Here is a 22,361-nt window from a genome sequence, read left to right on the forward strand (position 1 = left end):
ACACTACACTAATCAAGTCGTTCAGTTGAGTGTAATAGTTTCTCCAGTGCAGCTAATCAGTGGACGTTAGCTAGCTGGCTAGTGAAGACTACGTTAGGACGGCGAAATACGATAATTACGCAATTATCTTTGATACAAAGACGGCTATGTAGTTAGCTGAGAAGAAATTGCTAAGATTAGACAAATCAAACCGTTGTGCTATAATGAAATGTAATGAAAAAGTTATACTACCTGCGGGAGCAAAGTGCCGATGCGACCACTCGCTCCAACCCGGAAGTACCTAGGAACTCTCCACTTCTTCAGTTACCCACCTGTGATTATGTGTCATGGAGCTTGTTCCTTATAATGTCTATATTTACGTCTTGTGGAATATTTTGTCTTTGAATGTAATGTGTTTAGTAAGTGTGGAATTGCAGTTGTCTTTTGTTGTCGTTGCCATGGTGTGTTTTGCGGAAGGCATACTTTCTGTTGATTTATTGCAGCATAGCTTTTATTTGGATATAGCACTTTGTTTTTGTATTTGTGTGTTTTGGCTCAAATGTGGCTGTGTGTGTTTTAGTCTTTAGTCTTTCAGTTGAAATGAGTGATAGCGTGCAGTCTCCCTGTGTGTTTGGCTCTGTTTTCACTGGGTCGGCTGTGGCTTAGGAGAGCAGAGCTCCGGTCTTCCTGGGCTGTGGTCGCCGCCTATCTTTGTCGCTTTATACATGGCTCCATGTTGGAGCTGGAGCTCTAGATTGACCTTGACGGTGTGTGTCATACGTGTGTGCTGTTGTAGTCCTAGTCCATTGGATATACCACATCGGGGGTATCCCAGTGTTTGCTTATTTTCATACTCATCTTAGGCTACATGCCTTTTGCGTGCATGAAGTTCCTTCTAAAGCCACCCTTTATGTGGCTGCAAATTGTATGTGGGACTGTGTGTTCATGATTTTTTGAGCATGTTTTTCGGCTGTTCGTTTTCTTTGCCAAGGTGGATGGGTTTGTTTTCTTTGCCAAGGTGGATGGGTTTCTTTTCTCTTGCCAAGGTGGATGGGTTTCTTTTCTTTGCCAAGGTGAATGGGTTTCTTGTCTTTGCCAAGGTGGATGGGTTTCTTTTCTTTGCCAAGGTGGATGGGTTTCTTTTCTTTGCCAAGGTGGATGGGTTTGTTTTCTTTGACAAGGTGGATGGGTTTGTTTTCTTTGCCAAGGTGGATGGGTTTGTTTTCTTTGCCAAGGTGGATGGGTTTCTTTTCTGTGCCAAGGTGGATGGGTTTCTTTTCTGTGCCAAGGTGGATGGGTTTCTTTTCTGTGCCAAGGTGGATGGGTTTCTTTTCTTTGCCAAGGTGGATGGGTTTCTTTTCTTTGCCAAGGTGGATGGGTTTCTTTTCTTTGCCAAGGTGGATGGGTTTCTTTTTTTTGCCAAGGTGGATGGGTTTCTTTTCTTTGCCAAGGTGGATGGGTTTCTTTTTTTTGCCAAGGTGGATGGGTTTCTTTTCTTTGCCAAGGTGGATGGGTTTCTTTTCTTTGCCAAGGTGGATGGGTTTCCTTTCTTTGCCAAGGTGGATGGGTTTCTTTTCTTTGCCAAGGTGGATGGGTTTCTTTTCTTTGCCAAGGTGGATGGGTTACATTAGCAGGCTTTGTGTCTTGTTCCAGGGAGTCTTCCAAGCTTACGAATTGTGTATACCTGTCTTTATTGTGTTTGTGTTACGTAACAGGTGGTCTTGTTCTAGGATTGTGTGTGTGTACTGTACACTGTATTTGGAAGCATCTGCTTTTTGTATCCACACAGTTTGAGTACAAAGAGTATGCACTTTCATCCTTTAGATTCAGATGCACAAGGATGTACAGTGGGGCAAAAAAGTATTTAGTCAGCCACCAATTGTGCAAGTTCTCCCACTTAAAAAGATGAGAGAGGACTGTAATTTTCATCATAGGTACACTTCAACTATGACAGACAAAATGAGAAAAAAATTCAGAAAATCACATTGTAGGATTTTTAATGAATTTATTTGCAAATTATTGTGGAAAATAAGTATTTGGTCAATAACAAAAGTTTATCTCAATACTTTGTTATATACCCTTTGTTGGCAATGATAGAGGTCAAACGTTTTCTGTCAGTCTTCACACTGTTGCTGGTATTTTGGCCCATTCCTCCATGCAGATCTCCTCTAGAGCAGTGATATTTTGGGGCTATTGCCGGGCAACATGGACTTTCAACTCCCTCCAAAGATTTTCTATGGGGTTGAGATCTGGAGACTGGCTAGGCCACTCCAGGACCTTGAAATGCTTCTTACGAAGCCACTCATCATTGTCATGCTGAAAGACCCAGCCACGTTTCATCTTCCATGCCCTTGCTGATGGAAGGAGGTTTTCACTCAAAATCTCACGATACATGGGCAGAAAAACAGCACCAAAGCATGATGTTTCCACCCCCATGCTTCACAGTAGGTATGGTGTTCTTTGGATGCAACTCAGCATTCTCCTCCAAACACGACGAGTTGAGTTTTTACCAAAACGTTCTATTTTGGTTTCATCTGACCATATGACATTCTCCCAATCTTCTTCTGGATCATCCAAATGCTCTCTAGCAAACTTCAGATGAGCCTGGACATGTACTGGCTTAAGCAGGGGGACACGTCTGGCAGTGCAGGATTTGATTTGAGTCCCTGGCGGCGTAGTGTGTTACTGATGGTAGGCTTTGTTACTTTGGTCCCAGCTCTCTGCAAGTCATTCACTAGGTCCCCCCGTGTGGTTCTGGGATTTTTGCTCACTGTTCTTGTGATCATTTTGACCCCACGGGGTGAGATCTTGCGTGGAGCCCCAGATCGAGGGAGATTATCAGTGGTCTTGTATGTCTTCCATTTCCTAATAATTGCTCCCACAGTTGATTTCATTACATTTAAAGTCATTTAGCAGACGCTCTTATCCAGATTTCTTCAAACCAAGCTGCTTACCTATTGCAGATTCAGTCTTCCCAGCCTGGTGCAGGTCTACAATTTTGTTTCTGGTGTCCTTTGACAGCTCTTTGGTCTTGGCCATAGTGGAGTTTGGAGTGTGACTGTCATGTTTTGTCATTTATTATCATGTCTTGTCCCTGTGCTCCCCATTCTATTCGTTTCCCTCTGCTGGTCTTATTAGGTTCTTTCCCTCTTTCTATCCCTCTCTCTCCCCCTCCCTCTCTCACTCTCTCGCTCTCTCTTCTCTCTATCGTTCCGTTCCTGCTCCCAGCTGTTCCTATTCCCCTAATCATCATTTAGCCTTCCCACACCTGTTCCCGATCCTTTTCCCTGATTAGAGTCCCTATTTCTCTCCTTGTTATTCGTTTCTGCCCTGTCGGTTCCTTGTCTAGAATTCACCGTGCTGTGTTTGTGTATCGCCCTGTCGTGTCGTGTTTTCCTCAGATGCTGCGTGGTGAGCAGGTGTCTGAGTCTGTCTGGTTCAAGTGCCTTCCCGAGGCAACCTGCTGTTCACCTGCTGTTCAAGATCGAGTCTCCAGTTTGTCCTCGTCATTTCGAGTGAAAGTTGTGTTTTTTGTTTGTATTTACTTTACTGGATTAAAGACTCTGTTTTCGCCAAGTCGCTTTTGGGTCCTCTTTCACCTGCATGACAGAAGGAACCGACCAAGGAATGGACCCAGCGACTTCAGACGCTCGTTACACTGCCGTCAAGATCCAAGGAGCCATGCTCGGCAGACACGAGCAGGAATTGTCTGCTGCTCGCCATGCCGTGGAGAACCTGGCCGCTCAGGTTTCCGACCTCTCTGGACAGTTCCAGAGTCTACGTCTCGTGCCACCTGTTACTTCCTGGCCTGCCGAGCCTCCAGAACCTAGGGTTAATAACCCACCTTGCTACTCCGGGCAGCCCACTGAGTGCCGCTCCTTTCTCACGCAGTGTGAGATTGTGTTCTCTCTCCAACCCAACACATACTCTAGAGAGAGAGCTCGGGTTGCTTACGTCATTTCACTCCTTACTGGCCGGGCTCGAGAATGGGGCACAGCTATCTGGGAGGCAAGGGCTGATTGCTCTAACAAGTTCCAGAACTTTAAAGAGGAGATGATTCGGGTTTTTGACCGTTCAGTTTTTGGTAGGGAGGCTTCTAGGGCCCTGGCTTCCTTATGCCAAGGTGAACGGTCCATAACGGATTATTCTATTGAGTTTCGCACTCTTGCTGCCTCTAGTGAGTGGAACGAGCCGGCGCTGCTCGCTCGTTTTCTGGAGGGACTCCACGCAGTGGTTAAGGATGAGATTCTCTCCCGGGAGGTTCCTTCAGATGTGGACTCTTTGATTGCTCTCGCCATCCGCATAGAACGACGGGTAGATCTTCGTCACCGGGCTCGTGGAAGAGAGCTCGCATCAACGGTGTTTCCCTGCTCCGCATCGCAACCATCTCCCTCCTCTGGCTCAGAGTCTGAGCCCATGCAGCTGGGAGGGATTCGCATCTCGACTAAGGAGAGGGAACGGAGGATCACCAACCGCCTGTGCCTCTATTGCGGAGTTGCTGGACATTTTGTTAATTCATGTCCAGTAAAAGCCAGAGCTCATCTGTAAGCGGAGGGCTACAGGTGAGCGCAACTACTCAAGTCTCTCCATCAAAATCCTGTACTACTTTGTCGGTCCATCTACGCTGGACCGGTTCGGGTGCTACATGTAGTGCCTTGATAGACTCTGGGGCTGAGGGTTGTTTCATGGACGAAGCATGGGTTCGGAAACATGACATTCCTTTCAGAGAGTTAGAGAAGCCTACGCCCATGTTCGCCTTAGATGGTAGTCATCTTCCCAGTATCAGATTTGAGACACTACCTTTAACCCTCACAGTATCTGGTAACCACAGTGAGACTATTTCTTTTTGATTTTTCGTTCACCGTTTACACCTGTTGTTTTGGGTCATCCCTGGCTAGTATGTCATAATCCTTCTATTAATTGGTCTAGTAATTCTATCCTATCCTGGAACGTTTCTTGTCATGTGAAGTGTTTAATGTCTGCCATCCCTCCCGTTTCTTCTGTCCCTACTTCTCAGGAGGAACCTGGCGATTTGACAGGAGTGCCGGAGGAATATCATGATCTGCGCACGGTCTTCAGTCGGTCCCGAGCCAACTCCCTTCCTCCTCACCGGTCGTATGATTGTAGTATTGATCTCCTTCCGGGGACCACTCCTCCTCGGGGTAGACTATACTCTCTGTCGGCTCCCGAACGTAAGGCTCTCGAGGATTATTTGTCTGTGTCTCTTGACGCCGGTACCATAGTGCCTTCTTCCTCTCCGGCCGGGGCGGGGTTCTTTTTTGTTAAGAAGAAGGACGGTACTCTGCGCCCCTGCGTGGATTATCGAGGGCTGAATGACATAACGGTTAAGAATCGTTATCCGCTTCCCCTTATGTCATCAGCCTTCGAGATTCTGTTGGACCTTCGTAACGCTTACCATCTCGTGCGCATCAGAGAGGGGGACGAGTGGAAAACGGCGTTTAACACTCCGTTAGGGCATTTTGAGTACCGGGTTCTGCCGTTTGGTCTCGCCAATGCGCCAGCTGTTTTTCAGGCATTAGTTAATGATGTTCTGAGAGACATGCTGAACATCTTTGTTTTTGTCTATCTTGACAATATCCTGATTTTTTCTCCGTCACTCGAGATTCATGTTCAGCACGTTCGACGTGTTCTACAGCGCCTTTTAGAGAATTGTCTCTACGTAAAGGCTGAGAAGTGCTCTTTTCATGTCTCCTCCGTTACTTTTCTCGGTTCCGTTATTTCCGCTGAAGGCATTCAGATGGATTCCGCTAAGGTCCAAGCTGTCAGTGATTGGCCCGTTCCAAGGTCACGTGTCGAGTTGCAGCGCTTTTAGGTTTCGCTAATTTCTATCGGCGTTTCATTCGTAATTTCGGTCAAGTTGCTGCCCCTCTCACAGCTCTTACTTCTGTCAAGACGTGTTTTAAGTGGTCCGGTTCCGCCCAGGGAGCTTTTGATCTTCTAAAAGAACGTTTTACGTCCGCTCCTATCCTCGTTACTCCTGACGTCACTAGACAATTCATTGTCGAGGTTGACGCTTCAGAGGTAGGCGTGGGAGCCATTCTATCCCAGCGCTTCCAGTCTGACGATAAGGTTCATCCTTGCGCTTATTTTTCTCATCGCCTGTCGCCATCTGAGCGCAACTATGATGTGGGTAACCGTGAACTGCTCGCCATCCGCTTAGCCCTAGGCGAATGGCGACAGTGGTTGGGGGGCGACCGTTCCTTTTGTCGTTTGGACAGACCATAAGAACCTTGAGTACATCCGTTCTGCCAAACGACTTAATGCCCGTCAAGCTCGTTGGGCGTTGTTTTTCGCTCGTTTCGAGTTTGTGATTTCTTACCGTCCGGGTAGCAAGAACACCAAGCCTGATGCCTTATCCCGTCTGTTTAGTTCTTCTGTGGCTTCTACTGATCCCGAGGGGATTCTTCCTTATGGGCGTGTTGTCGGGTTAACAGTCTGGGGAATTGAAAGACAGGTTAAGCAAGCACTCACGCACACTGCGTCGCCGCGCGCTTGTCCTAGTAACCTCCTTTTCGTTCCTGTTTCCACTCGTCTGGCTGTTCTTCAGTGGGCTCACTCTGCCAAGTTAGCTGGTCATCCCGGTGTTCGAGGCACTCTTGCGTCTATTCGCCAGCGCTTTTGGTGGCCGACTCAGGAGCGTGACACGCGCCGTTTCGTGGCTGCTTGTTCGGACTGCGCGCAGACTAAGTCGGGTAACTCTCCTCCTGCCGGTCGTCTCAGACCGCTCCCCATTCCTTCTCGACCATGGTCTCACATCGCCCTAGACTTCATTACCGGTCTGCCTTTGTCTGCGGGGAAGACTGTGATTCTTACGGTTGTCGATAGGTTCTCTAAGGCGGCACATTTCATTCCCTCGCTAAACTTCCTTCCGCTAAGGAGACGGCACAAATCATTATCGAGAATGTATTCAGAATTCATGGCCTCCCGTTAGACGCCGTTTCAGACAGAGGCCCGCAATTCACGTCACAGTTTTGGAGGGAGTTCTGTCGTTTGATTGGTGCGTCCGTCAGTCTCTCTTCCGGGTTTCATCCCCAGTCTAACGGTCAAGCAGAGAGGGCCAATCAGACGATTGGTCGCATACTACGCAGCCTTTCTTTCAGAAACCCTGCGTCTTGGGCAGAACAGCTCCCCTGGGCAGAATACGCTCACAATTCGCTTCCTTCGTCTGCTACCGGGTTATCTCCGTTTCAGAGTAGTCTGGGTTACCAGCCTCCTCTGTTCTCATCCCAGCTTGCCGAGTCCAGCGTTCCCTCCGCTCAAGCGTTTGTCCAACGTTGTGAGCGCACCTGGAGGAGGGTGAGGTCTGCACTTTGCCGTTACAGGGCACAGACTGTGAGAGCCGCCAATAAACGCAGGATTAAGAGTCCAAGGTATTGTTGCGGCCAGAGAGTGTGGCTTTCCACTCGCAACCTTCCTCTTACGACAGCTTCTCGTAAGTTGACTCCGCGGTTCATTGGTCCGTTCCGTGTCTCCCAGGTCGTCAATCCTGTCGCTGTGCGACTGCTTCTTCCGCGACATCTTCGTCGCGTCCATCCTGTCTTCCATGTCTCCTGTGTTAAGCCCTTTCTTCGCAACCCCGTTCGTCTTCCCTCCCCCCCTCCCGTCCTTGTCGAGAGCGCACCTATTTACAAGGTACATAAGATCATGGACATGCGTTCTCGGGGACGGGGTCACCAATACTTAGTGGATTGGGAGGGTTACGGTCCTGAGGAGAGGAGTTGGGTTCCGTCTCGGGACGTGCTGGACCGTTCACTCATTGATGATTTCCTCCGTTGCCGCCAGGATTCCTCCTCGAGTGCGCCAGGAGGCGCTCGGTGAGTGGGGGGTACTGTCATGTTTTGTCATTTATTATCATGTCTTGTCCCTGTGCTCCCCATTCTATTCGTTTCCCTCTGCTGGTCTTATTAGGTTCTTTCCCTCTTTCTATCCCTCTCTCTCCCCTCCCTCTCTCACTCTCTCGCTCTCTCTTCTCTCTATCGTTCCGTTCCTGCTCCCAGCTGTTCCTATTCCCCTAATCATCATTTAGCCTTCCCACACCTGTTCCCGATCCTTTTCCCTGATTAGAGTCCCTATTTCTCTCCTTGTTATTCGTTTCTGCCCTGTCGGTTCCTTGTCTAGAATTCACCGTGCTGTGTTTGTGTATCGCCCTGTCGTGTCGTGTTTTCCTCAGATGCTGCGTGGTGAGCAGGTGTCTGAGTCTGTCTGGTTCAAGTGCCTTCCCGAGGCAACCTGCTGTTCACCTGCTGTTCAAGATCGAGTCTCCAGTTTGTCCTCGTCATTTCGAGTGAAAGTTGTGTTTTTTTGATTGTATTTACTTTACTGGATTAAAGACTCTGTTTTCGCCAAGTCGCTTTTGGGTCCTCTTTCACCTGCATGACAGTGACTGTTTGAGGTTGTGGACAGGTGTCTTTTATACTGATAACAAGTTCAAACAGGTGCAATTAATACAGGTAACGAGTGGAGAACAGGGGAGCCTCTTAAAGAAGAAGTTACAGGTCTGTGAGAGCCAGAAATCTTGCTTGTTTGTAGGTGACCAAATTCTTATTTTCCACCATAATTTGCAAATAAATTCATAAAAAATCCTACAATGTGATTTTCTGTATTTTTTTTCTCATTTTGTCTATCATAGTTGAAGTGTACTTATGATGAAAATTACAGGGAGAACTTGCACAATTGTTGGCTGACTAAATACTTTTTTGCCCCACTGTATGTGTGTGTTTCTTTATCTTTCCATACACGCTTCATCTATATGTGCTCAGACTCCCTTGTGTCGGCCGGTATGGTGCATTTGTACTTTAAACTTGGGTTTATGGGTGTGTTAGTTCTTATGCTCGTGTGTTTTCTGTTTGTCGGTAAATCACATTACAGTAACAGGCTTTGACTTCGTCTACTGACTTCAAGACTAATATGTAGTCTGCCGTGCGGTCTGCATGTGTGCGTCTGCATACCGTATCTGTGTCACTTTAACAGGCCTTGTCTTCGTGTTGATGTGTCTTCTAGGCTCATGTGGTTCAGCGCCGGCTTGGCCAACAGGACAGTAGTGTGAGCTCTGAGAGGTCGACCAGTCGAGCCCGGGGAATATGGTACTATGACTACAGAGTAAATATCATCTGAAACACATGCCGTGTACTTCAACACTTTCTCTCTACATGTCTCTATGGCAGCTCTATGTAGCCGTGGTTTATGTCCTTGCATCTCCTTGGGGATCTTCCCCTCATGGCTTCTTGAGCTCTCTGTACGACTTATGTGCTGTCGTCGTTGTGATGTGGCAAGTCAGTGCAATTAGGTTTGGTGGTGTTTTGCAATACCGTGTATCTATCCTCACCGCTTTCCTCTCTTTACCTACTTGTATGTAGTACTTGTTTGTCTTTGTGTGTTTGGTGGACAATATTTGTGACTGTGAGTTTGCAAGAGTAACGTGGTGTCTTTATTGGTGCACATGTGTGCATTCTTCACCGTGCGTGGCAACTCTGGATGTCTGTTTATGAACTGTTTATGAGCGTGTGTGCTGTCCCGTCTACCACTGTGTTTTTACGTCCGTCTATAATATGTATGAGTGTGTTTGAGTAAAAGAGAAGAATGTATTCATATCTAACATTGACTGGTCCTTTTAGGGTAAGATATCTGTATTTCTTTTAAGAACTCCACTCACTGCAGTGTACACATCTTTCCATCCACTCACCTTGAATCACATCATTTCCCCCCTTTCCAAATGGACGTAATCCATTACAATCCAGTAGAGGCCTGTACATGCACACCCCCTCTGGAAACAAATGTAGCTTTTAGAAGAAATGGCCTTGGGAGAGCAGACAGGTTTTCTGTACTGCACGTGTATAGCCTACACATGCACACACACAGCCTCAGCCACACACTACAGAGCACTGTGATAGCGCTGAGTGCGCCTGTCCTCTGGGAGTTTAGTCATCTGGAGAGAAGCAAGCCGGAAAACACAGCGATATGATACAGTATTAGATTCCTCCACAGATATGAGATTAAAGGCTTTCATTTCTCAACCCTCCTCTCTTCCACTGGCCGCGTCAATGGAGGAATGCCTGTGACACATGTACGTCACGTCATACTGCAGCATGCCATGATGACACAGCATCACATCAATATGACACGAGAGGGACAGATACACACACTGATATGAGGGAAGGAAGGGGGAGAAGGAGGGAGGGAAGAGTGAGATGAACACGCACCAGACGGAGGGTGTGAGAGAATGAGGCGGGGAGCCTGCCTTGCAAGGGACGAAGAGGGGATCTGGAGAGGGAGGAAGAGAGAGAGCGCAAGAAGGATAATGAGATAAAGAGAGAGAGGGCGGGGGGAACGTGAGTGATGGGAAGGGGGCATGCTGAGTGTAAATCACCATGTTTGGCTTGAGGATCTGATTACTGGATACAATTGACGCATTGACTTCACATGGCGATTACAAAGTAATAGACAGGGCTGGGATGGATTGCTTTAAATTGACCACATATTACAGACAGAGGGATGGAGAGGGGGATGGAGAGAGAGGGAAGACATGAGAAGGAAAATCAATTGTGCCTCGTAGCGAGTCATCACAATCTGACATAAAATGTAATTTCAAAGATGTTCTGCAGTCATTTCCATTTCTTGGAAGATATGAAAACATAGGATAGGACACACACACACACACACACACACACACACACACACACACACACACACACACACACACACACACACACACACACACACACACACACACACACACACACACACACACACACACACACACACACACACACACACACACACACACACACACACACACACAAGCACAATCAAGAACGTTGATCGACTGCCTCTACCCTCAGACAATCAAGTTAAGAAACACGCTTTGAAGATCATAGATGCACTCATCAATCCATTTCAGAGACTGACTGAGGGGAGGCGGCGGCTGGAGACGTTATTCTCACCATTCTGCTCACATATGGCCCACTATATCCAACATGTCAACAAAGCTGTGAAATCCTAGAACAAAATGCCCAAAGGCCGCAGAACGAAAATAGGAGCATAAACATGCTCAACACTCGCTGCCAAGTCGGTGCGGGAACTCAGAACTGCAGCAAGAGGTTTCGCATGTGAAAACATCCTACAAGTAGTATAATATTGGTTTCTTACAGGGGAACGTTGACTCCATGGCACCAGTCTTCCAAATGTCCGCCGTCAACTCTAAGATGCGAAGGCAACTGAGACAGACAAGGTGAAAAATACATAGATCATATACCTCTCAGGATATCCCTTAGTTACTGCAGGTCAGAATGAAATATTATAGAAATATTTCAGGGATCCCTACAAAGGTGGAACTGGTACTGTTCATGTGTATCAGATATGAATCCAATATATATTTATACTTCCTGTTTGACATGAATCAGAGATTTCTTTCAGCACTCGTGTGTGCTTAATGCATAGTTTTTGTGTGATTAATGCATAGCTTTTGTGTGAGGGAGAGGAATGATCTCGGTATCTAACACATTGCCTGAGACTGAATACAAATACACACACACTGTTAGCATTAGGCTGGCGAAACCTCAGCCTGGACACATCAGCCATACATCGCTGAGGGAGAGAGTGAGTGGGGAAAAAGAGCAGCTTTACACCCCTTCCCACTGGGATCACACACAGGAGGAGATCAAAGGAGAGAGGGAGAGAAATAGAGAGTTAAGAACGCAAGGTAAGGGAGAGGTAAAGAAAGAGAGGCACAGTTGAAGTTGAAAGTTTACATACACTTAGGTTGGAGTCATTAAAACTTGTTTTTCAACCACTCCACAAATGTCTTGTTAACAAACTATAGTTTTGGCATTTTTACAACAATTGTTTACAGACCAATTATTTCACTTACATCTTATCACTTATCACAATTCCAGTGGGTCTGAAGTTTACATACACTAAGTTGACTGTGCCTTTAAACAGCTTGAAAATTCCAGAAAATTATGTCATCAGAAGCTTCTGATAGGCTAATTGACAACATTTTAGTCAATTGGAGATTGTACCTGTAGATGTATTTCAAGGCCTCCCTAACCATGGTTACACATCAATTAAAAACACAACACCAAATCTTCCTCTACATGAACTAAACACAACAGCCTATGAATAACCCATATACTCATAAACAGATCAATGTTGTTAACCATTTTGCAATAGGCAAACTCAACCCTCAGTCTCGCTGCAAACAACCCCTCCATCCCCACACAAAATGAAGCAAAGAACAACACCCCTTCGACTGAACCTGTACTTCGGCCCAAATATAAATTGTTGGGAAGAGAAACCTCTCCCAGAGCTGGGAACCAGCTTGTGATCAGGTCAGTCATCCCGACCAACCTGGGACACTGTAAAAACAGATGTGCCAGAGTTTCAGACTCAGCACAGAAAGGACACCCTTCCCCAGCAGTAGGATCCAGGTGTACCAGATACATATTGGTGGCTATGGCTCCAGCTGTCCTCTTTTCATGAGGTAGCGTGTATACAGACCACCAACAGCCTTTTGGGAAGGCCCCTGGACCAAACACACCCACCCACCTCTGCGATTTGACTTCTTCCAGGGAAGAAGCACGGGACACTTTTATACAGATTTTGTACATGGACTTCTTTCCCACCGCCTTGAACTCCCCCATCTCCGGGGATTCGAAGGAAAGCAGCACCCCCACGTCCTCCTCTAATGCCCCCGCCACAGCCCTCCGTCCACAGATCAAAATTGGAAGTGTCAGTCACGTACTGCCAATGAAGTACTGGCAAGGAATTACAGACCTCAGCTACAACCTTCCTCAGTAGGCGAGATGATCGGATCCCCGCTCTTTCTCCCAGCTCCTCCAACGATCTGCTCCTACTGCACATCAGATGACCCAGCTTGGTAGACCCCACACCTAACAGGCATGAACGTAGGCTGGCTGAGCCCATAGCACGGGACTGGATGGCACATTGTTGTAAAAAAGAGTCTCTTCAAAAAAGCCCCATCCCTGGTGGTGTGCCGGCCTTACTGGACTTGACAAAAACTCTCCAAGCTTGCATAACTGACTCATAAAATGGAGTCATATCACCCCACTCTAGCTTTAAGAGGAAAATATGCTTGTCTCAGCCCAAACAACCCGCTTTCATCATCAATGCATAGGCTTTGTAGACCCAGCTAGAACCATCACAGTACAACAGTCTCTGGGTTGCTTGAAGCCAGAAAGCCATGATCCTGGAAAAAATGTCCACCAAACCTTGCCCACCCTTGTGCAGTGGCAGGTACAGGGCCAAAGCTTTAATCCAATGTTGTCCAGACCAAAATAAATTGACACGGGTCCTCTGAAGCTCTTGTATCAGACCCCCCTGTGGCTGTAAAATCATTAGGCTGTGACACAGGGTAGAGGCAGCTAGATAATTGGCTACCAACACCCTTCCCCTATAAGACAGCTGGGGTAGCACCCATTTCCACCTTGACAATCTGCCACACATTTTCTCCACTACACCCTCCCAGTTATTTTTCTGAAAGACATTGGGACCTAGAAAACCCTCCAAAATTCTTCATTCCATCTCTGCCCCACTGAATGTCCCTGGTAACCGTGGAGCAGACCCCTTCTGAAGCTGACCTGCCCACAGCGATTCGCTCTTTTTCCAATTGAATCTAGCAGAGGAGGCCCCCCTCATACACCGTTAAAGCGTTTGAGAGAACCTTAATATCCTCACCCCTGTAACAAAACAGTCACCTCATCTGCATATGCAGACAGTGCTATTGTGGGACCCTTCATTACCAGTGGCACAGAGAAACCAGTAAGCCTCGCTCTTAAAACATTTACATTTACATTTAAGTCATTTAGCAGACGCTCTTATCCAGAGCGACTTACAAATTAAATTATGATAGAGGTCAATTAAAAAACATTGGTTCAATTTCAAGACTATATAAGTGCCCTGAAATTGGGCATCCCTGCCTGATAGCCCTCTGGACGGAGATGGGGCAACTCATAACTGAGTGATGTGGAAAGCTCCTGCACAGTACCAAGCAACTCTCTGCTCAAGGCCCAATTGACGAGATCCATGTAGGAACTGTTCAGCACACAGAGAATCACAATCCTCTGGCAGAGTAGAACTCCACGGCATGTTGGCGCATTTCACTGTCATCCGTGGTCACCTTCCCACCAGGGAGACGAAGGCAGACCATCTGTTTGTGTTGCAATGTCGACTACCCTAAGAACTCTAGGAGCATCCATATCCTTGAGGGTAGAAAAGCGAGACCTAATCAAGGCACCCATAAGTTAAGTCTTTCATGTAGAAAAGACCTCCGTTCATGTTTCTTGTCCTGTAAGTTCATGACTAGTCCAGGGCCTTTCTGAGTGAACAACTTCAATTCAACTGATTTGATGTCCTGTTCAAGGGCCCTGATAGTCTCTTTAACTTCAGTATGAGACAGAGCAGTATACTGTAAACAAAACAATCGTTTTTGGGCCTTCCCAACCTCCCACCATTGTCTCAAGGACTCAAAATTCAATTTTGTAACCCTCCATTTTTCTCAAAACAACAAAAATCATTCACAAAACACGACATCATGTAACAATTTAACATTAAAATACCAATAAGGTGATGACCTTCATGGACAGGACAAGTGAATATCAACAGACACATTATGGTGATCAGAAAAACCCACAGGAGTAATGTCACACCTTCCAACCATACTACAGTAGTGCTGAGATACATACAACCTGTTTAACCTTGCTGCACTGACACAACTTTTAACCATGTGTACTGCCTAACTTTTACATCCCTTACTCTCCACACATCAGAAAGCTCAAACTCAGTTAATAGACCAGACAGGCAAGTAGCTGACCGCAGGTGAGGTTCTTCAGCAGTGCGGTCAACAATAAAATCCATTGTACAATTCCTGCCCCCCCCCCCTAAAACCATACATCCCTCTTGGTCACACTGTCTTAAGATTTTGTTTATTTGATCAATACAGCAATATGCTCATAAACATGAGAATTAAAATAAATGTAAAAAACATAACATCCGCTTGACCAATAAAACCTGGTCCTTGACCATCTCTGTTGTAGACACCACAGTCACACCTAAGCCTGAGGAAAATCATGACTGAGTATAGGCTGCCCCTCCCACCACATACCCCAGTCAACCTCATTAGCCTCATCACTGTGTCTCCTGTAGAAAATCTTCATTAAGCCTTTTCTGTTTTATTACTTCTAATACCTGTCCCTTCCCCCATTAATATTGAGAGATCCTACCCTTAGTGCCTCCATATAGAAAAGATAAAGGAAAAGCAGAAGAAACCACAGAGAAACCAGACAAAGAGAAAAAAACGCCCTACGAGGCATGAGCATCATCGTTTTAATTTTATTTGAACCTGACCACGTTTCCCACTACCTTTTGCTGCTGTGACAGCAGTAACAATTTTCCTCAAGCGAAAACATTTCTTCTTACTCAACTGGTCTAACCCCACCGTCTTCTGTAACAACACAGTAGACCTCACAAACTTATCAACATCAAAATAATTTGCCAATTTTACAGATTTCCCGGAAGTCTGATCCACGAACCCATTTACCTCCTCTAGATTGTAAATTGAGTCGTCGACCAGCTGCTATCATATCAAGAGAGATCTCCATATCCTTCTCCTGATCCTCCTCAACTGAGGCCACAGACCCCTGACTCCCCTTAGCCACATCCCTCTCAACACTCCCCACTTGCACCCCATCACTCGTACCGGGCATCTACTCCACTACCTGGGAGACTAGCCCAACCTGAATCGCCTCCTGTTCCCCGTTACTCATAGTGGGCATCTCCTCTACTACCTAGGAGACTAGCCCCACCTGAATCGCCTCCTGTTCCCTGTTACTCGTAGTGGGCATCTCATCCACTACCTGGGAGACTAGCCCCACCTGAATCGCCTCCTGTTCCCCGTTACTCGTAGTGGGCATCTCATCCACTACCTGGGAGACTAGCCCAACCTGAATCGCCTCCTGTTCCCCGTTACTCGTAGTGGGCATCTCCTCTACTACCTGGGAGACTAGCCCCACCTGAATCGCCTCCTGTTCTCCATTACTCGTAGTGGGCATCTCCTCTACTACCTGGGAGACTAGCCCCACCTGAATCTCCTCCTGTTCCCCGTTACTCGTAGTGGGCTGCTCTACCACTGTCGGCCCACCTCTCCCTACAACAGTTGGCCCAGGCGTTACGAGGACCACCTGTGCCCCTCCCTCCGCATTATCCCTTTTCTTGGCAAACAATAGTACGCAAGTATAAACACCATGGGACCACGCAGCTGTCACATCGCTCAGGAAGGAGACACGTTCTGTCTCCTAGAAATGAGCGTACTTTGGTGCAAAAAGTGCAAATCAATCCCAGAACAACAGCAAAGGACCTTGTGAAGATGCTGGAGGAAACAGGTACAAATGTATCTATATCCACAGTAAAATGAGTCTTATATCGACAGAACCTGAAAGGCCGCTCAGCAAGGAAGAAGCCACTGCTCCAAAACCACCATAAAAAAGCCAGACTATGGTTTGCAACTGCACATGGGGACAAAGATTGTACTTTTTGGAGAAATGTCCCCTGGTCTGATGAAACAAAATAACTGTTTGGTCATATCGACCATCGTTATGTTTGGAGGAAAAAGGAACACCATCCCAACCGTGAAGCACGGCGGTGGCTGGGGTGCTTTGCTTTAGGTGGGACTGGTGCACTTCACAAAATAGATGGTATCATGAGGTAGGAAAATTATGTGGATATATTGAAGCAACATCTCAAGACATCAGTCAGGAAGTTAAAGCTTGATCGCAAATGGGTCAACAAAGGACAACAAAGTCAAGGTATTGGAGTGGCCATCACAAAGCCCTGACCTCAATCCTATACACAATTTGTGGGCAAAACTGAAAAAGTGTGTGCGAGCAAGGATGCCTACAAACCTGACTCAGTTACACCAGCTCTGTCAGGAGGAATGGGCCAAAATTCACCTAACTTATTATGGGAAGCTTGTGGAAGGCTACCCGAAACGTTTGACCCAAGTTAAACAATTTAAAGGCAATGCTACCAAATACTAATTGAGTGTATGTGAACTTCTAACCCACTGGGAATGTGATGAAAGAAAAAAGCTGAAATAAATCATTCTCTCTACTATCATTCTGACATTTCACATTCTTAAAATAAAGTTGTGATCCTAACTGACCTAAGACAGGTAATTTTTACTAGGATTAAAGGTCAGGAATTGTGAAAAACTGAGTTTAAATGGCTAAGGTGACCAAGGTGTATGTAAACTTCCAAATTCAACTGTATATATAGAGAGAGATATAAATAGAAAGATGTAGAAAGAGATAAAGAGAGAGGGGGAGTGATAGAGAGAGATGTAAATAGAGAGATGTAAAGAGGTAGAGAGAGCGAAAGAGAGGGGAGAGTGGTATAGAGGTAGAGAATGATGGGGTATGCAAAGGGCACAGTACATTTAGGCCCTTGGGGAATATTGATTTGAAAGAGAAGTAGAGAGCAGAGGAAAATGTATTATATGTGGGAAGCAAATATAAGAGTTCTAGGCCTGTCTGATCAAATCTGGGGGACATTGATTTGTGAGAATACACCATACAAACAGGAAATGGGAGAAGATAAACCCGCAGGTCTGTCGAGTCTAAATTGTACAAGACATCCCGTACTGTAAGAAAGAGGACATACTGTATCAGTTTAATATAGCAATCTTACTTGAGAATTCACCTCCTACATAATATGTTTCATGGCAAATGACTAGTGTGTGGGTGGAGGTGAGTAGGCATACTGTATGGAATTGTTATAATATTTGTCCTCAAGGCAGAGATTGCATGCTGGACTACAGTACTAGGCAGCCATGTTACAATCTCCCTTTCTGTCTGATCATGGTGGCAGAGGTGAACACATCGCTTTTACAGAGGCCTCAGTCAGCAGGCAGGGATGGAGGCAGCGTGTGCTCGGCTATGTATAGCTACCAAACTCCTAGTGAGGGGGAGGCTCACCAGTTTGTGCTGTCAGACATTTTTTGACTATCATACAGTGGAATCGTGAGTAGTTTATGCTGATTTTGAAGAATGACAACCAGGCTGTAATAGACATTTCAGTGGGATCTATTCTAACTGAAGAACAAAAAAAACATTTCTGTCCCTGTCGCTTCTCTCTATCTCTCTCTCTCTCTTTCTCTTACTATTTGTCTTTGTCTCTATCTCTGTCTCTGTCTGTGCTCTCCTTCCCTCCAGGCGGATGCTGTCACCAGTTTCCTCCGTGCAGCCCGTTCAGGGAACCTTGACAAGGCTCTTGACCACATCAAGAATGGAATAGACATCAACACATCAAATCAGGTACGTCAGAGAGTCCTCAAGGTCACAGTCTGGTACACTGCCTCTGGAGCACAGAGTTGTCTCGTAAAACATGTATTACATCAGACTTTATTAAGATTAAATGGTAGATGTATTTTTTATAGATGGCATTATTTGGTTTCGGCCAATCAGATCTATTAACAGTCAAGTCTAGCCTAGATAAACTGTAGTTTCAAGGATCGTGTGTGTGTGTGTGTGTGTGTGTGTGTGTGTGTGTGTGTGTGTGTGTGTGTGTGTGTGTGTGTGTGTGTGTGTGTGTGTGTGTGTGTGTGTGTGTGTGTGTGTGTGTGTGTGTGTGTGTGTGTGTGTGTGTGTGTGTGTGTGTGTGTGTGTGTGTGTGTGTGTGTGTGTGTGTGTGTGTGTGTGTGTGTGTGTGTGTGTGTGTGTGTGTGGATAACCATGTTTCCACATTGTCTCCTGTGTCCTGCCACTCTAGCTGTGTTTACTGCGCACTAATGGCAGTCATTCACAACCTTAATGAGATAATATTAATAATTAGCCATACAGCCAGACCCTCTCTCGATTTCTCCCTGCTCCTCTCCTATCCTACCCTTTATCTGTTATATTGCACCTTGTTGCATCATGACAGAAGCACAACGCTTAGAGGTGTGCTATGCAGAAATCACTTTGCCATTTCCTGGTTGCTAAAATTCTAATAGTTTGCCTAATTTCTGTTTATGTGACAAAATAAACAAGTATAGTACAGAGAATCATTATACCATCTAAACCGCTGTGAAATATACTTTCCTTACCCAAAACACATGCATTTTCAGCTGTTTGAAGCTGGTGTACATAACCGAAAGTAAAAGACACAAAAATTAAACTTAAGAATGGGAAGCATAGAAATAGTGCAAAGGGAATAGATCTACCGCTTCCTAGACTTGCTTTCAATGATCTATAACAAAAAGCTCTATGTCAATTTGGTCAGGTAGCTGAAAAAGTGACATATTGTAGTTTTAAAAAACGTCAAATTCACATGCAAAGAATGGCTGAGGTGCATGCATTTTTTGTTTCTGACTCATCTCAACTGGCAAGTTTTGTAACACATACGGAACGTGTGTGTAACATGTATGCCAGCCTATTTATGAGTGGACGATTAAATGGAAGGGACTCGGTTGTTGTATTTTTCATTAGTAGTTTGGTGAAAGGAAGGTAGTTCAGTTTGTACACAAGCACTGGCAGCGAGCCCATGCTCTGGACAGCTCGGGGAATGCACACCCACTCTGTAAGCCTACAATCTGCTACTGCAACCCCTCAGCACCATTCACAAAACAACCATGGCACCAAGCTGTCAATGTTGTGAAACTAATACCGCTATCTCTACACCAAGTAATACTACCACTATAATAATTCCACTACTGGCTAAGGATCAGAGGTAGGGCTATGATACAAATGAGGATGCATGCTTTAGTGTGCCTTCAATGCACATGCTGCATGTAATATAATAATAATAATATAATAATAATAATATATGCCATTTAGCAGACGCTTTTATCCAAAGCGACTTACAGTCATGTGTGCATACATTCTACGTATGGGTGGTCCCGGGGATCGAACCCACTACCCTGGCGTTACAAGCGCCATGCTCTACCAACTGAGCTATTTATTTAGTATGGTCAGGGCGTGAGTTGGGGTGGGCAGTCTGTTTGTTTTTCTATGATTTGGGGATTTGTATGTTTCGGCCTAGTATGGTTCTCAATCAGAGGCAGGTGTCATTAGTTGTCTCTGATTGAGAATCATACTTAGGTAGCCTGGGTTTCACTGTTTGTTTGTGGGTGATTGTCTATGTTGATTGCTTGTGTCATCACAGTTCTCATTTAGCTTCACGGTCGTTATTTGTTTATTGTTTTGTATAGTGTGTTTCAGTGTTCAGTGTTTTCTTTATTAAATTTCATCATGAACACATACCACGCCGCATTTTGGTCCTCCGATCTTTCTCGCCTCTCCTCTTCAGATGAAGAGGAGGACGCCCGTGACAATATGTGGGGATGTGACATTGTAAAACATGTTTTCTATATGTGTTCAAGTTAGGATTGGGGTTGAAGTAGAGCAAAGAGCTATGATAATTGTTGGAGCTACTGCTGTTCTTCAAAATACTACGAGTCAGGGTTTTATATGTGAACTCGGTCTGTCAACCTACCTCTGCCCGATCGACAAACCAGCAGACTCCTGCCAGCTCACACATACACATTTGTATGTGCGTGTGCATGCACGTGTGTGTGTGTGTGTGTGTGTGTGTGTGTGTGTGTGTGTGTGTGTGTGTGTGTGTGTGTGTGTGTGTGTGTGTGTGTGTGTGTGTGTGTGTGTGTGTGTGTGTGTGCATGCACTGCAGATAGTAGTACGTTATTCATGTGAATTGGGTGACACTGCAGTATGAGGGCGGGACCAGTGTGGTTTACAGAGTCTCCCTGTGGCCAGTCACGGTACTGCAGGCTGGCAGAGCAGAGACAGGCCCTGACTTTACTCTTAGTCTGTCTGATTCTGCAGCTGTATGCCCTGACAGCCTGAGACAAATCCATGCTGTCTGCTTCCTTTGAGACCCGACTGTTTCAGTCTTAAGGTTGTTTATCTTCAGAAATCTTTTTGTTCTGCTTCGTAGCCACTGTGGGTTTCGAGTTTCTCTGCTTGTTATTTTTAGTGTATCTACTGTTTAGGAATCCATGTGATGAATGGACTAAAAGGCAGACAGATTCTATTGGGGCTTGTTCTGTTGGCTGACGATATTGTCTGATGGTTCTGTGTGGTCAATACTAATCTTCACTGCGGTCTCTGCAGAATGGGCTCAACGGTTTGCATCTGGCCTCGAAAGAAGGCCACGTCAAGATGGTCCTGGGGTTACTACACGCAGGCATTGTCTTGGAGACCACCACTAAGGTACTACTCACACACTACTCACTGCTTACCATGACTCTACTCACATACCACAGATGCTTGAGATATTCACCAGCTATAACAGACTGTTTACAGACAGAATCCACTATATATAGTGCCTTCAAAAAGTATTCATTCCCCTTGACTTTTTCCGCATTTTGTTGTGTTACAGCCTGAATTTAAAATCGATTCATTTTAGAAAGAGAAAGTATTCAACCCCCTTTGTTAAGGCAAGTCTAAATAAGGAATAAATCTGTGCTTAGCAAGTCACATAATAAGTTGCATGGACTTACTCTGTGTGCAATAATAGTGTTTAACATGTTTTTGGAATGACTACCTCATCTCTGTACCCCACACATACAGTAATCTGTAAGGTCCCTGAGTCGAGTAATGAATTTCAAACACAGATTCAACCACAATCCACAAACCACAAACCACTTTTTTAAAGCAGATATTGAATATCCCTTTGCGCATGGTGAAGTTATTAATTACACTTTGGATGATATATCAATACACCCAGTCACTACAAAGATACAGGCATCCTTCCTAACTCATTTCCCGGAAGAGGAAGGAAACCGGTCAGGGATTTCACCATGAGGCCAATGGTGACTTAAACAGTTACAGAGTTTATTGGGCGTGATAGGAGAAAACTGAGGATGGATCAACAACATTGTAGTTACTCCACAATACTAACCTAGTTGACAGAGTGAAAAGAAGGAAGCCTGTACAGAATACAAATATTCCAAAACATGCATCCTGTTTGCAACAAGGCACTAAAGAAATACTGCAAAGAAATGTGGCAAAGCAATTCACTTTTTGTTCTGTATACAAAGTGTTGTGTTGGGGGAAAATCCAACACATCACTAACTACCACTCCATATTTTCAAGCATAGTGGTGGCTGCATCATGTTATGGGTATTGCTTGTAATCGTTAAAGGACTGGAGAGTTTTTCAGGAAAAAAAATAAACGGAATGGAGCTAAACACAGGCAAAATCCTAGAGGAAAACCTGGTTCAGTCTGTTTTCCACCAGACACTGGGAGATTAATTCACCTTTCAGCAGGACAATAACCCAAAACACAAGGCCAAGAGTTGCTTACCAAATGTTCCAGAGTGGCCGAGTTACAGTTTTGACTTACATCTGCTTGAC

General features: G+C 45.5%; 1 protein-coding gene across 5 annotated transcripts in view; it reads left to right on the top strand.

The window, feature by feature from the left end:
- Positions 1-22,361, top strand: part of LOC124006806 (ankyrin-1-like) — a 125,277-nt gene that overhangs the window by 64,845 nt on the left and 38,071 nt on the right. For all 5 annotated transcript variants that reach the window (XM_046316971.1, XM_046316969.1, XM_046316973.1 and 2 more), the window contains exons 2-3: positions 18,222-18,323; positions 21,117-21,215. In XM_046316971.1, the coding sequence (XP_046172927.1) occupies positions 18,222-18,323; positions 21,117-21,215 (201 nt within the window). The remainder of the gene's footprint in view (positions 1-18,221; positions 18,324-21,116; positions 21,216-22,361) is intronic.

Source organism: Oncorhynchus gorbuscha, linkage group LG20, assembly GCF_021184085.1.
Source record: "Oncorhynchus gorbuscha isolate QuinsamMale2020 ecotype Even-year linkage group LG20, OgorEven_v1.0, whole genome shotgun sequence".
Taxonomy (NCBI): domain Eukaryota; kingdom Metazoa; phylum Chordata; class Actinopteri; order Salmoniformes; family Salmonidae; genus Oncorhynchus; species Oncorhynchus gorbuscha.